The 17,014-nt window shown below is 41.2% G+C and overlaps 1 protein-coding gene across 5 annotated transcripts in view; it reads right to left on the bottom strand.

Moving 5' to 3' along the window:
- The window catches only part of mtmr4 (myotubularin related protein 4), a 42,926-nt gene that overhangs the window by 17,275 nt on the left and 8,637 nt on the right, over positions 1-17,014 (bottom strand). For 3 of the 5 annotated variants that reach the window (XM_085469647.1, XM_085469650.1, XM_085469652.1), the window contains exons 1-2: positions 9,953-10,129; positions 697-786 (exon numbers count right to left, since the gene is read on the bottom strand). In XM_085469647.1, coding sequence (XP_085325773.1) covers positions 697-786; positions 9,953-9,997 — 135 coding nt within the window. In that variant the 5' untranslated portion in view covers positions 9,998-10,129. Of the gene's footprint in view, positions 1-696; positions 787-9,952; positions 10,130-17,014 lie in introns of those variants that run through there. The other 2 variants (XM_085469648.1, XM_085469649.1) reach the window with 1 other exon arrangement.

Here is a 17,014-nt window from a genome sequence, read left to right as displayed (position 1 = left end):
CTACATATATGTATTTAGCCTTTTTATGTTAATAATATGAACATTTACATTTATATTCATAAAATAAATGCTTTAAAGTAGGTCAAGCACAAGTGCTCCTTTACAACCAATGCACTTAAAGAAAGGCCTCAGCCACAATTCAGTCCTTTCATATGTACGTGCAAAACAACTTCCTGCTCTCCTTATTAAAGCTTTGCATAAAAATATCCCTTTTCTTTACATGCTGGCTTAATTCAGAACCAGTTTTAAAAAAAAGTTTACTGAAGAGAATTTGTTTTCTTATTAGAACTCTATGATACTTTATCTGTAGAGAGTGTGGGCAATTGCTGCATTCAAATGGAAATACTTGTTATTCTAATAGCTAATTAATTTCGTCAGTGTTTAGCACAGGAAAAAGTTGAGCTACATGACAGTGAAAAAAACAAAAGCATTCCTCTGGGTCCCCATCACCATCACTTCTTCCATGTTTGACCTCAAGCCTGTCGAGTTGAGACTTGTGCAGTAATATCTCGGAAATCATGAGATGACCAGGCGTCAAGGTGAGGGTGTTTCAGAGGAACATTGATTTTATTAGCCACCAAGATTTAACATCACAACCTAGAAGTGCCACACTTGTTCCTGGTTTTCTAATATTAAGTCATGTTGCTGGGCGTGAGAGCAGATGGGACCGTGCTGTAGAAGTGGTTGTCACCTCACCTGAAGGCTTTCATCCTCCTTCACCAGCTCCTTCTGGGGGAACAAATCCTTGGCCTTGATGTACTCCAGACTGGGAGGCCCCTCTTCACCCTGTCAGACACAAACACAATCCAGCGATAGAAAGATAAATACTTCTGTCGTGATTCATGTGAGACTACATATGAGAAACTGAAGCAACACACAAAGTCCATATAGTTTGTTGATAGCAATACTGAAGCATGTGAAGAGACATGAAACAATCAATACAACCAAACCCAGAGTTAATATTCTCACTGCTTTTATCAGGTCCTTTGGCTCTGGTAGTTCATTGGTTCATACGTGCCAGGTAGAGTTTTGCAATCTCCTGCAGCCAGGAGATTAAAAATTTACTGCGAGGGCCCTAAAATTATACATTTGAAGAAGGAAAAGAAGTAGTACACAAGCTTGTGTTAGGTCAATGTGCCAAACCATTTAAAATGTTTATTACTTGCTTATGACTGACAGTTTTCCTGCCTGATGAATACTAATGCTGAAAAAGAAATGCAACTTTTGATGTTTGCAGTGTGTTTGCTTTGGCACTGCAGTGCAGGTGGTTACTGCAAGTGTAAAAGATACCCAGTGCTGCCTATCACAAACCAGTGCACTATGTGACTGGGTGTAGTGCAAACAAAGATACTGTGATTAACTTGAGGATTTTACCTTTTTAAAAAAAAGGTTTTTCATGAGTCATGCTTCACTATAGTTTAAAAAGTTCCTTGGGGCATAAAAAAATACATACAGATAATAAATGTAACTATTTTGATTGCAAATATGATAGCAAATATTTCTCAGTTTCTTAGAAATTACAAACAAACAAAAAACAAAAAACAGCTGCAGTCTTTTCAAGTTCACTTCTCTTCTAATAGATGGTCTGCTAAAATTAGACTGCAACACTTTAAGGAGTGGCGGAGATGAGAACGAGAGGAACAATGATGGCAGTCGAGTCTGTCCTTGAAGCTTAGGGCCCTGTGTCCAACTCGGGCTGAGCAAATATGTTCATCAGGTCATACTTCAATCACTGGACTTAAAGAGGTGAAAAGCAATCACATGATGAAACTGAAGGACATGCCCTTGTCTTTTATTCTCTTTAATCCCTATTCTAAAAACACCAATGTTTTGCAAATAATTTATTATAATCTTTTTTTTTTTTAAACTTCATAATTCAAAAGTAAGCACATTAAGCAAATTAACATCTTCCCCAATATACCATTCTATACTCTATAGTGTATATAGTATGGTACATTAGTGCGGTACATGTCCAACAATTTTCTAGCTTTGTGCTATAACACGAATAAGTTCCAATCCTTCTCGTTCAGGTGCTGTGTCATTTCTGCCACTTTACTGCTCTGCTGGATTTTCACTTTTCCATTTGAGTACGACCCTGTGTCATTTTGGTTTTATAATAAAATCAGAAATAGAGGCCTAACTGGGTGGTTTATTTCTGTGAATCATATCCACTGAGTCTTCTAGCATCCCACCAAGATAGCTATAGTATATTTAAAAAAAAACAAAAACAAATAAACCACACAATAGCAAAGTATCAGTTAGGTGAAATTATTCAATTTTAAAAAGCAAAATGAAAAAAGATCCCATGCATATTAACCCCCCCCCCCAAAAAAAAAAAAAAAAAAATGGCATGAGGAGGCGTCGAGATCAATTACAGTATTGCGTTTGAAAATGTTGTTTAATTTTAAAATACGGATTCGAATACAAGACAGTAAGAACAAAGTGAAATTAACCTGAAAATGAAAAACCTTTAACACTGCATCCCAAGAGGAGGACATGCTGAAATTTCAGGAATTATATCAGAAACCAACTGATGTCTGACCACAGAGAACTCCTGCTGTGTTTACAGTGGTTACATCTGTAATCCGGAGGCTCAAACTGGTAATTAAACCACACGATAAGCATACCACCCATTGGGCTGGTAACAGATGGACATAGTGTCCCTACAGTGACAACCCCTCACCTACAAGTCACCAATCACCAACATTTTCCTAAAAGCATCACATCACAAGTAATAATGACAATGAAAAGGCAGTATTTTTCAGCTTATGTGACATAGCTCCATCAGTAGGTAATAATTACAGTGAGCTAAAAACATACATCTGTGATAGCACAGGTGCTGTCATGGATGATGAAAACAGTTGGCACCCCAAGGTGGCTAAGCAGTGCAGGAGAGGATGGCTGGATGCAGCTCTAGATTTAGGTATTGCATGGACAAAACAGCACAGGTGTCAAATTCTTGGCAACCCTTGGAAGGGAGAATATCCAGCTACCAGGGCGTTCCCTCTCTCAAAAAGGGCCTTTTGAGGTAGGCACGGGGGTAGAAGTCTGACAATGGGAGAGAAAAGTGATAAATCCCAACTGAAAGTCATCTGTTACTTTATTATAGTATAATTTGCAATAAACAGTGGTGGTGATGATTGGCACAGAGGTGGGTGTCATGGTGAATGTGTCCATGTGAGGCATTTAAACCCCCTAATGAGTTGCTCCAGTGGTAAGTGCTATCTATTACTGCAGGCTCCGTTTCCTCCAAATGTTGCCTTTACGTTCACGGTAATGCTGCGTTTCCATCTTCATATAAATGCACACTCAAAATGAGGGGAGAGTGGTGGTTTTGTAATGCAACGATCAAGTAAAGTGTGCTGTGTGTGAGGAAGAGGAAAAAACTCCTGTTCAGTGATTATCATCTATATTTAGACCAGATAAATATGCTTTAATGAGTGCGTTGTTGTTTGTTAACAAACAGAAATCTGATAGAAAATGGGTTGAAACTCCTTTTAGTTTTCATGTAAATTCTAGCAAAGCCACCATGATGACACTCATTTGTTGTTCTCAGTAGCTCTGAATCGGTATCACAACTTGAATGTTAGCATGAATGTCTTGATGCATTCTCAATCATCCAGGAAAGTAAATCTCCAAATAGTTGATTCTGTTCATCTGGACGTAGCGTTTTGTGGGAGAAACGTTTCGTCACTCATCCGAGTGACTTCTTCAGTCTCAGCTGACTGCAGGTTTCCCCAATCTTATAAACAGTACATTTGCATAATGACTGAAACCAGCCCACTGAAGGAACAATGGGCTGGGAGGTCAGTTTCTTAATCTTAATTATGCAAATTCTCATGACCATTGATCAACAACCACTGACCAAAACCCACTGATCAATGACCATGAGTACCATTCACAGCAGTGTAAGATGGCGAAAGATGTACCCTTAGGCCCCCTCCTCGATTCAGAGATGGTCTTTCCCTTTTCACGTAAATGGCCTCCTTGACTCCGCGCTCAAACCAGCGTTCCTCCCTGTCCAAGATGTGTACATCCTCATCCTTGAAAGAGTGTCCACTGGCCTGTAGGTGTGAATAGACTGCAGAGTCCTGGCCTGACGAGGTAGCTCTTCTGTGTTGTGCCATCCGCTTCGCCAGAGGTTGTTTGGTTTCCCCGATGTATAAATCCTGGCAATCCTCCTGGCACTTAACAGCGTACACTATGTTACTCTGTTTGTGTCGGGGGACCCGATCCTTGGGGTGGACCAGTTTTTGGCGCAGCGTGTTTTGGGGTTTAAAAGCCACAGAGACCCGGTGTTTAGAAAAAATGCGTCTCAACTGCTCCGATACTCCTGACACATATGGGATCACTACAGGTTTTCGCTTGGGCAGCAGTTGTCCTTCCCTCTTGGATCGGCTGGAGCTTTCTTTAAGCGTCTTTCCAGCTTTGACAAAAGTCCAGCTGGGATAACCACATTTACTCAGGGCCTTCTTGATGTGCCGTTCTTCTGCCTCCCTGGCCGCTGTGTCAGTGGGGATGGTGTTTGCTCTGTGTTGTAGCGTCCTAATGACACCCAGTTTGTGCTCCAGTGGATGATGAGAGTCAAACCTTAAATACTGATCCGTATGTGTAGGTTTAAGGTGCAGATTAAGGAACTGACCTCCCAGCCCATTGTTCCTTCAGTGGGCTGGTTTCAGTCATTATGCAAATGTACTGTTTATAAGATTGGGGAAACCTGCAGTCAGCTGAGACTGAAGAAGTCACTTGGATGAGTGACGAAACGTTTCTCCCACAAAACGCTACGTCCAGATGAACAGAATCAACTTTTTGGAGAGTTAGCATAAATGTTTTCACTCCAGTTGACTGCATGTAATTAAGATTATATAGTATCACACGAATGGCGTTTTCCACCAAATCAAATGTTAAAATCCTCAGTTTAAAAACACCAACTTGTGGTGCCTCTCTAAGAAGAAACACATTCTAGAGGGGTCCTATCACAGGCTGATCGACCACCACATCAAATTACTTCAGCCACTAGTATTATAGTCCCTCTGAGAAATTCAATTACAATCAATTACTCTAAAGTTAACCAAAACCAACCTCCAAATCAGTTTTTCCTGTAAAAATGTGTCAATTTACATCATAATATCTTACAAAAAAAAAAAAAAGCAAACACACTTGGACCACAGCCACACACTTTCATCTCCCATCAACAATCCATCTAATCTGGTTTGGTTTCCAAATACCCCAGGCAGCATTACCTGGTAGACTCTTGGCCACATTTATACTTTTCTCTTGCAGAGCTCTGACACAGCATTTCTCTGATTCCCACAAGTACACGATGTACTTTGTGTTGCCCTAGAAGCACAAGACACTACCCGATGAGCTAAAATCTATTGCTGTTATATTAACAGCAATAGATTTAAAAAAAATACCACAGGAACAGACTCATTGAACTACATGGAAACATGGATATATGCACATTTCAGCTTCATAGATTCTTTGCACAAAGATGATGCTTAAAGACCTAGCTTTAAAAACCGTCATTACATTTGGACACTTTTTTGGAGGGAGTTTATTTTGTCCATATTGTGATTTTTGTTTCCACAAGCAGACAATCAGCTTACAGAAGATTAAAGGAAAACAGGGATGCTCTCACTTCTAAACAGCTCTCAAAGATGGAGCACAGCTTGTCCTGTGCCCGACACGTTTTTGCTTCGTCACTGCTGCGAGCCTGCGCACCCTCCCCCACCTTTGTCCAACCAGCTCAAAAAGCTGGAGCTGACAGGCATGCGCGCATACGCCTCCGTGCATTTACCAAATATAAATGTCAGAGTTGATAGCACATGAAACATCAAGATAACAATAATAACCAAAACAGTATCAGCTATGATATCAGCTACTGTAGCAGCCAACGAGACAGCCGTGGCAAGGCAGATTAGCAGCGTGCATGTGGAGGGAATAATGCACAGTTGCTTTTTCCAAGTTTTACTTCTCTGGGGAAAGCATGTGTGAAAATGGTCCTGCATGTATGCAAATGGAAACAGGACAGAATAGGTAGACAAAGTGAAAGAGACATTGGCACAGTGTTCATGAATAAATGTCTGGTTTCCATGGATACGACAGTCTCTTTTTAGAGGCCCTTTCACCCAAAAGCTTTTTCTAACAATTTGCTGTCCTTACTCACCAGATTATTTACTTAATCTGACTGGTGCTTTGTCCCAGAGTTTTTCAGATTAGAGAAGCACTACAGGATGCCGAGGTGACCTACTGAATATGTGGACAACACGCACTTACATCTCTGCTTTTAACTGTTCGGTCATTTGCCGTGTTGGACATGATAAATATATTAAACGATGATTCTAAATAAAAAAGCGAGGGGAAAAAGGACGAAAATGACTGCAGGCAGAGGGTGCATAGACAGGGCAGAATGAAAAACATTTTATATAAACATTAAAAATAACCAGGCCAAAGATATTTTTCTGAGTAGAGCTAGGGAGCAGATTCTAAGTAAAAAAGTCCAGATCAAAGATGACAGACTATGACAAATCTCTCTAAATACATTTCTTTCTCCTTGTCCTGTTGCCGCCTACATTAATGTTCAATCGATCACTGTGTTCTAAACAATCAATCCCATTTTTGTGTTATAACTGGGCAGTACTCCAAGTACTGAAAAAAATAAACTGGGCAGGGTTTTCTTTACGTGAATAGAATTCATCCAAAATGCACAAAGTTGGAGTAACACTTTGTAGCAAAGTAAGAACAAATCGATCAAGCGAACAGCGAGTTAAAGCAAAAGCATGAACCGATGGCCCTGACAGTCTAGGCGTCTGATGGCTCTGATGTCTTGCGAGGGACATGTTGGTGTTCTGGTTTAGACACACTTACAGGACAAGTCACTGCTAATCTATAAAAAGTCCTCCTGTGTGGACCATTAACATATTAAGTGATTTGTTTGTTGCACTTTACTTTGTGGTATTTGCCCTACTTATCAACCAGTGGTATCTGTCACTCAAACTGGTAGACAAGTCGACTGACTGCCTTCAAGTTGAAAATTTAACTTTCACATTTAACTGTCACTTTGCCTGTTGCCTCTTGAAGATGGTGCAGTTGATCGACATTCCACAGTCTCTTGTCACTATCTGTATGGACGCCCCTTAAACATTTCTATCCTCTTCCAGGAAGACAATGCCCATATCCACAGGACATGAGGCATCACTGAATGGTTTGACTTTCAAAACACCAAATGAGGAAAAGGGTTATGGTGGCAAAAGCCCTTACTGAGACACCTTTGTGTTAGTTTTCCCTTTAACTCTTTACCCCTTGAAAGTCTTCCAGGAGTAACCCTTGAAGGTCTGTTTTGAACTGAGTGGTTTCTGCCATATTTCAGGCCTGTCTTTAAAACAGAATGACTGGGTGTCATTCTGTTTTATTTCTGGCATCAGAAATGAGTTGTTTTCCGCCTATGCAGCTACCCTAGGAAATGCCTGGAAAATATTCTAATGATCATCAAACCACGTCTTTATTCATACATACTGGAGTGTCAAAACTCATTATTTAGGGTACAGAGGTGGTTGTCTATATTGGTGAAACACGAAGCAATATAATAAACTGGCTGGCATTATCCCAAAAAAGGTTTGCATAAACGTTCACATAGGTTAGTACAGACTTTGGTTTGGTATGGCTATACTGAGACAACAAATACAAATTAAGTACCTTTCCTTTCAATAACTTGCTACACACTTTGCTTTTTTTCCCCAGTCCCTCATCTCTGTTGTGTTGTCTTCCTCGGGGGTCATAACACAAAGTCTGTTTACCGTTTATTTCCACCTTGGCATTAGGCAGAGAGTTAGCATTCAGCCTGATACAGCCTAAAGGCACATCCCCCAATAAGCTTTTGGCTATACTTACACTGCTGATTTATTTAACTAGTGGGAATAATAGAATCTGAGTCATGGAAAAATCTTATCCAATTCAATTATATATGTTTATAGTTCCATTTACTGCAGACAACATTGCACATTAGAATAGTAACTGAAGATGCCCCCGCAACTGTGGGATCACAACAATGGTGGCCATGATGAAAATGATGGAGCCTCCTTCCACAGGAGAAGACTGCTCTGATCCACTTAAGCAACAAAGGATGGGGATACTAAATTATACAGACACTGACGCAGGAGAAGTGCCGACTCAGCTGCGTCACAGACATATTGGAGAGAGATCATAAATTGCGGAACGCCTGGCTACATCTGTTCACAGAGAAAGGAGAGGGAGAAGGAGCAGCTGCACTCATCCTACCTGACAGCTTTTCAAACAAAGCTTTCTTTAAGAAAAACTGTGACAATATAATTTTCGCCAGTATTATTAAAATCTTTTTTGGAATCTGTATTGTATAAAGAAACAGAGGAATAGCTTGATAAATCTCTAGGTGAAATATATGTGATAATCCTGAAAGGATCTCAGCATGCCAGTCCTCTACTGTGGCTGAACCATCTGAAACACTATGGATCACTATGAAATACTAGTACAGACTTGGCATGTGTCCCAGAGGCTAGAAATGTCTCATTTTCATATTTCATAGTTCCCAAAACTTTCAAAAGGTTCACATTTGTAGTTTTTGAAGAAAAATATTTTGTTCAACTTGTCATTTCCATGAAAGTTTTTGAAATACATCTTTCCCTCTAGATGTGTTATATACCTGCAAAACTACTGATGCTTTCTTGGTGCTAAGTAACATTTTTTTATATTATATTATAAAACGTGGAAGGGCTAAAATTTCACTGATTCTTTTATCGACCACATACTCAAAGCGTGATAGCTGAAAGAATGCTAGCTTTATAATTTGCGAGTAATTAAGTTTCACCGAGTGGTGAAAATAAACACGTTCACCTATGAATTCACAAGATTAATGATTATTTTCACCACCTGTATTTCCTTTGCTGTTTTCTTTTAAATATCCTTTAAAAAAGTTTCATCACCTGTTCCTCTGATAATGTCTCTGGCCAAAGCAGCTGGCTCTTGATCTGCCAATTTTGTATGGGAAGAAAGTAAAATCCAAACACCCCCTTTTATGTGAGCATGAAACAGAAAGTCTGAGTTAACAAAGAAAGTTGATAACTACTGTCCTCATACTAGTGACAAAATAGCTAACACAAAGAAAGTCTGGCTATGGAAAGTCTGCTGGCTTCAAAGGTAAGTGTCATTTTTTAAACAATGTATATCTCAAATTACTGGCATTTGTGTATGAAGATGTTGGTTTTTTTTTTTTAATTTACTAGGTATCTTACCAGACATTGTTTATATCAGCCTCAAAAAATGAACTTTAGGTGGCTACTAACATGGGACTCTTGGCAGGAAAGTGTGATTTGATTTAATGCGTAGTTGAAAAGCTGACCTCCTGAAGGTTAGTAGTTAATGGCCACATTGTACTGCCTGTGCTCATTACCTGCTAACCTTGAGGGGGTCAGAGGTCAACATCCTTGGTTGTCAACCTTTTCTTTACCATCTCAAGGCATAAACAAAAACAAACACCTGTTCTACATGCCTCTTCCTCATAGCCCATGTACATCCTAACTCAGAAGCAGGACCTTCACTGCAGTGAACACTTTGGTGCTCCGGGACTGCAACAGTGAATGCATGAAAACATCTTACCCATCCTAGTCCCGGCAGCTCCCCACCCCCCTCTCCTCCCCGTCAGTCAACATACCAGTAGCTCAAAGCTGTCCATCCGACAGAGGTGAATGATGACAGCAACAGAAGCACCTTTTCATCGCCTCGTACTCTAGAACATTCTGAGATAATTCAATTATTTATATCAAGTTACTGCTGTTACTTAATAACTGCAGCGCTCGTGTGTCGAGCAGCACCCCCACCCTCCACTACCTGGAAAGGAGGCAGAAACACACAGGCGGATGAGATAGAGAGAGGAGGGCCCTAAAACACACCCATCGGAAACAAATGAAACACTTACAAAGCAGTTGAGCATGGAGCAGGACACCCTTACTGCGAGGCTCATGTCGAGGAAAGGCAGGACTGTGCCTGAATGACACGCAGCCTACGGAGGAGCAGCACGACCAGAGCACGAGGAGCCGGCATAACCATTCTTCTCCTGAGCCTCTCCACCCTTCGTTTGCTTCGACCCCCTCTGCCTGCCACCCCGCTTCCCACCCCCCCGCAGCTTTTGCAGGTTTGCCCCTTATCTCGAGGTTTTGTGGGACAACACAGCAGCCCTGGCTCTAAGTCAGGATCCCACCCCACCCCACCCCCCCACCACTCCCAGAAAGGGGTGCACGCTCGTGTCTGAAGACAGCCCCTGTTGCACTGCTGGCAAAAAGGATGATAGTCCATAAAAAAAATTGGAAAAACTGTACAGAGAGGCGCAGCAGTCCAGTGGATCAGCTGAGTTACAAGTGAGACAAAAGCAGAAGAGTGGAAATGACTGCAGATGTGCCCAGCGATGTGGATGAGGGGAAACTGTGAGAAGAGAAAACAGGAGAGAAAGGAAGACGGAGGGAACTGCCTGATGCTAAGCTCCACCCTCTGCATGCGCATCTACCTCCCTCCCTCCCTCTCTCACACTCGCATGCTTGCATTTCTCCCCATCTCCTTCTCATCTCTTCCTCCTCCCCCCACCTCCTCCTTGTTCACCCTTCACCGACATCCCTTCAGAAATATGCTTCTCCCTCAGCAACAAGGTGGTAAAGCCTCGAGTGCATCGCTGACCACCAGAAGATGCTCCGATTGCCACTGACTGCAGTACGCTGTGGCTCAAACACACACAGTTTACTGATAGCTGTATGCGCAAAAAATGCCCCCAAAAAAGGAATGCACAACCTGAAGCCAACAGAGAGACAGAACGCATCCCACTGTTGGGACAGTATCCCACCACAAAACGGTCACACTAGCAGCTACTGATGTAGCGCAGAAGGCAAATACGTGGCAGAGAACAGAGGGAGGGAGGGCAACAAGAAGAGACGGTGGATGCAGAGATTGCTGGTGACACAGCATTTTACAGACATTCTTCCCCACTTCCGAGTGTCATTGTCACATTATCCTGAAACAATTTTAGATACTATAAATCCTGCACGTCACTGTATCATATCAAGGAAGGACACTGATTGCACATATACTTCTAGGCGAGACATAGCTCTTCCTCCCTCTTACCCCAACCTCCTTCCTGTTAGAGTCGTGACAGCCACTCACCTACAGCTGTATGACCCCACATTACGTAACGCAGTACATGCAGCATAAGCTAAACACAGCACTATTAAATAGGATTAATTTCACCAGCAAAAGGTGTTGCCTCATTTTAACAGGATGAATTTCCACATGCGGGTAAATGTTTATTGCCCTTAAGTGCAATTTGTGTAAAGAAACCATCAACACAAGTGTATTAAGTGAACTGCTTCAGCTGACAGTGTACAGCTGGTGCAGAGACATAAGTCTTATTCACTGGCTTTACAAAGGAAGTTAAATCAATGCTGAAACCGTGGATCATGGGGTCCACACATTTACATATGCCTGGATATTGGATGGATATAACTGAAACTAGGAAGCCGGTTGTAATGCAGTGTGCTAGTAGCTACAATATGATCAGGAAGTCTGTATTTTAACAGGGAGGTATCCCTAATATTGTTACATTTGCACCCATGCAGTTCTAACCCATTTATAAACACAGAAGGCCATTTTCACAGGCAGCTTCATAAAACTATAGATGCAATCCTGTATACACTGTGTGTACATATATAGAATATGTACTTTAAATTTGTTTACTTTCTGCCTTGAGAACATAATTTTGATAACAGTGGATTGCGTCCTAATATCAGTGAGAGAATGCAGCCTGAAATGCATCTGCAGCAAATACATGTGAAGCCCAGTAATTGGTGTTAATGTCCTTGGCTCTGGGTCATTGCATGGTCAACATTTCTCGTGCTTAAGCACCACTTAATGTTAGATTTTGATTATCTCTCTACCAAGAGAACAACATAGTTCTAGGCTTTTGAAAGCAGAGAGTAAAGTATGCTGTCTGCAACGGTTAGTGGCGAGAACTTGAACCTCAGAGGCAGAAGTAGGGCTTACAACTGCCATGCTGACACCTGCTAAGTTTTGAATTGTTCTAAGCGTTACCATTTGGAATCCTTTTATCCAAATGTGAACACTGAGGAGAAGCTTCTCCTAAGGATGCTTGCGTCTCCTTCCAGCAGACAGAACTCAGCTGTTTATGAGGCATGAATACATATTTCAGGAATATAATGACTGACATGGACTTAAGCTGATGAACATTCAGGATTCATTCAGGATTCAGAAGACTTTATTTATCCCCAAGGGGCAATTAAGAGACTGACCTTCCCGATCGTGCATACAATACACAAACATCACATTGGGGAGACAGGTCAGGCTAGGTAACTGGCCGGTCAGCCGCACGAGCAGCGGCCTGGAACCTAACAACAATGGAAAATGCACAACATGAGGAAAGTCGAGGAGAAAAGAAGAACTCCCCCCAGACTGCGTTCCAACAGGGAGTGAGTGTAGGTCTGTGTCAGTGTACATGCGTATATGTGCGTGTGTGTGTTCCGTGTTCAACCGAGAGCAAGTGTCCCTTCACCCGGTTAAGCAAAAGTCAACAATCTTCGGTAGACGCGGGTGACCTTGAATGAGGAGGGAGAGAGTCATAACAAACAGTCTTATTATCTAGGGAGAATTTTTATTCCCATCAGCTTTTGCCTTGAGCATCCAGGGGGGTGACATGAGATGAAGATGGTAGTTGTTTTGGTTAGTGCGAACAAACTGCTTCCAATTTGGTCTAATGTCCGTCACTGGTCACCAGGTCTCTCAATTCCCGTTGTTCTTCTTCAAGATGTTATCCATATTGCGTTAAAAAAAAAAAAACAACAAAAAAAAAAAAAACAACAACAGTCTGAGCACTCACAGCCCTGCCCATCGTCTATCATGTCGGGCAGCCTTGTGGGATTTTGAACAGCTGTAGCCACTTCTTATTCTTTGATAAGCCAGGTCTGAGCCAGCTCCAATCAGCCAGAACTCTGTTACCGTAGTTCAGAATTGGTAGATGTCGTTCAAAGTCCTCCATCAAGAGTGTTGCCAGACGCACGACGCAACCGACCATCGAGTATCTGGCAGCAAATGTCTCCGTAGGACAATCGGGCTCTCCCAAGCCCAGGAGGGTGTCAATTCCGTTAAGGGACCAGTTGATCAAATCCATAATTCTTCTTTATGTTTCTAGAGAACAAGTCTGGGAGACTCTCTTAGGGTTAGAGAATAAGTGAGACTATACAAAAGACATGAGAAGCCAAGCAGGAAAGATAAGGGAGAAGGAGAAAGTGCGACCGCTTCCGTCAAGAGCCAAGGGGGAGAGGTCCAACATGATATTGGAATTAATGCCTAAGGTGATTTCACAGACTTTGACAATGTAGAAACAAGACATTCCCACTTGGATTTCAATCATATTTCCCCCTGCACATCAAACAGTTTGGCTTCTTCTGCAAGTCTTTTATAGGAAGAAGATCTCAATGTCCACGACACTGTTTATGCAACAATAGACAAGCTGCCCAAGGTTACATATTAAATCGATCAATGCAGTAGATTATTCTAGGTTATTCTGTTCTATATAGGTCTATAAGATTTATCTAATGTAATGTATACAGTCTGTAGAGACCATGAGAAAGGAAGCAGAGAAGAAGGGATGCAATCTACTTGTGTGCAGAATGGTTTCCATTTCATCACGTTAATGGGAGCATGCATCTGCTGCTATAAGATCCACCTCCATAAATTAAACAAAACCTTACCGAGAACTATTTGCATGTCACGGTTTGAAACTGTGGCCCATTACATTTATTTTCCACCAGTGGAATGAAGAAGTGAAATACAACATTACAGCTAAGCCCAAACAGGTGCACCTCTCACTGTAGCTTTATCACACATTCATGGCTTTGGAGAAGAAGGTGGTACACTCTAGGAGCTACACCAAGTTTTCTGATGTCTGCTTAGCAACTCAGTCTAAAGCGATTTCTTTCCTTTGGCAAAATCCCAATAATTAAGACTTCTCAAGTCTAGGGATGGGTATTGATAAGATTTTCACGATTCCGATTCAGTTTTCGATTCTGTTTAACAATTCGATTCTTTATCGATTCTCTTATCGATTCTTTTTTTTAAAAAAGGAGAACACTTGACACTTGAACAAGATAGAAATTTAGGAGTAACATGGCCTTACAAACCCAACAGTGAGATCCACAGGCTACGGCTCTTCAATGGGGTGTCACAGGGTCCCCGGGAAAAAAAAAAATGTAAATGTAAAATAATAAAATAAATATTCTTCTGTAGCAATAACAAAGTATAACATAAATTATTCTGTAGCAATTACACAAGAATATCCAGTAATGTCCCTGCCTACAAGCCGCTTAGGTACCATCTTTCTTGCCAGGTAAATGACGCTCCGTAACGTGGTGACGTCATTCGGGCGACTGGAGTCGATAGGGGAATCGTTTGCAAAAATGGCAAACAATTCCAAAGAATTGAAACAGCGGGAACCGGTTCTCAACAAGAACCCGGTTTCGATACCCATCCCTACTCAAGTCCCAAATAAGTTTGATACCTCATTACCCCTGAGAGAGTGTAGGGGGCTTTTCCTTTATGAGCTTAGCTGAACTTTAAAGATCTCCAGCTACTCTGACTCATCATTAAATCTTATATTAGAACTGTAGCATGTACATCTTTGAAAATGTATTTATTTAAAACCTGGTTATTTTTTGACTGGCAATATCTAAATGAAAAAAAAAAAAGCATATACAACCAAGAGTTTTGAATCATCAGTTCACTGAGCAGGTTGTGAAGCTCTTTTTAGTTCATTTATGGCCATTAAAAAAATAAATGTATTTAGGATCACTACTGACAAATGTATCATTAACTGGTCCAGAGTCCAAATACTGAGCTACAAATTCTCTCCCTCTGCTTGTCCAGTACTGGCTGAACCAGCCGTAGAAGTGAGCACAAGATTTGGGCTCCTCTGTTTCAGGTTGTATTTTAGGAAAGGAGGTCAGCCAGTAACCAATGCAGGGTGTCAGCCTACATGTTGACACACAGGTATAGAAGCAGGATATGAAAAAGACACGAAGCATTGGGAAGGAGGGCCAAATGAAGCTAAATTTTCAGAAATTGAGTATTTCTGTAAATACATGTATGTGTTTGGATGCCTTTCATAGATGTAACCAAAGTACTTGAAATTTAAGTAACAAGTAATTTTTAAGTAGTGAAGCAGTAACAAGAAGGTATGGGGGTTTGGTGTACAGTTAGTGTTTGGAAGTGTGACTTCAGTCTGGACAAGTATTTAGCTTAATATGATCCATTACAAACATTAAAATAATTCATCAGGCATATAAATGTAGGCCATACATTTCACTGACATTTGTCACTAGAGTAACGTCTGACTGGCTGCCAGGCAACATCTTAAATAAGATTGAGCTAAGCAGGCTCTGACGGGAAGTGTTGCGGACACACACACACACGCAAAGCTTTGAACAAAAAATAAAGTTAACAATTATCTGAATGGAATGAAAAGTAGGAATGAGGAACCGGAGACAGCCAGCCAGAATGATTTAACCCAACCAAGATTAGGTTTGAGGCAAAGGTGCCTTTAAGTAGGGCTGCACTCAAATCATTAACAGCCCTCGCTTTAACTACAACCCTAAGTGAGAGCATCATGTGGCTTTCCATAGTGCTGCCACATTAACTTTGCCTTCCAATTGTGCACAAACCTTATATAGTAGCACTACGATGCACGCAGTGTAGGCAGAGTAAAAACAATCCTGCTATACCCGTTTCCATGCTCCCATTATCTTGCTAACAATGCAATAGCATGAGTGGACAACAACATGAGCTCAATATTTCCCATTTTGTTTCAGTGGATGGAAAAAAAGCAAGCTCAAGGCTGGGAAGCAATTAAGCACTGCTTCACATAGAGGATTAAAAACGATCATATTACCTGAGGAACAACCGTCTCACAATCCCACCTGAGAATATAACCCTTAGCTCAAAAAGGTAATGATACTCCCATCTGTCATCCTAACTGTGGCCACTGGGCAACTTAAAAAGGTCCTATTAATGTAACATGCACAGTAATGATTACAATTTCATATTTGATCGAACACTACCATCATGTACACATCTGTAAATCACAGTTGTACTTCAAATACTGCTTAGGCTGATCTGAAACATTCTAGGGTGTGATCATGCCACCTGATAAGTTTGAGCCTTTGATTACTCATGCAGCGCATACCTCTGACCACACCCAAACCAAGAAGAGGTTAGCTTTCCTATAAATGCATAAACACTCTTCAACCCTAGACAGCGAAGCTCTGCATCCTCATTTTATGCTCCTGTGGGCACATTGTTTGTTCATCAGCTATGCCATCAATTAAGCCCAGGGCTCCCATAAAAAGGCTGGGAGTTGGGCATCCAGCCACAGTGACATTCTGTGGACCCATTTGACCAGAACCTTGGGATATGTATCCTCCTGTTACACTTCCTATGTCTGTCCCATAAAAGTGGTTCCCATTAGTTTCAAGAGGAATTTGTCACTCATTTGGTTGCTGCTTCCGCTCTTTTAAAGCACCATTTACTCTGAAGCCCATTCACTGCCCGACAAGGTACAAGCAGACGGCCCATCAGGTGACTAAGGGTGTCCTAAATTACTCTCTATGATGGAGCAATTAATTAAAATTAAGAAAAAAAAAGAAAATTACAAATGCATTTTGTATACTGGATACTTAAACTCCTAAAAGTTATGGATCTCCTTAAATTGAAAAGCTCTGCATGTCTTAACATCTGAAAATAATATGCTGTACTCACTAATCAGGTTAAATTAGGACTAAAATACACAGTCGCATGGCTCATTTCAAATACATGTAGACCTGTTATCCACAAATAGTCTCAGATCTGTGTTAAATTTTCTGTACTCCAATAGAATTAAAACCCTCAGGCCAACATCTGCAGTGCGATTAGACAAAGAACCGCAAAATGT

Source organism: Copadichromis virginalis, linkage group LG10, assembly GCF_057382275.1.
Source record: "Copadichromis virginalis isolate Kocher_CV1m ecotype Utaka linkage group LG10, C_Virginalis_male_GT1.1, whole genome shotgun sequence".
Lineage (NCBI taxonomy): Eukaryota > Metazoa > Chordata > Actinopteri > Cichliformes > Cichlidae > Copadichromis > Copadichromis virginalis.
The sequence above is the reverse complement of the archived record's forward strand: the minus strand, read 5'-3'. Positions and strand labels throughout refer to the sequence as shown.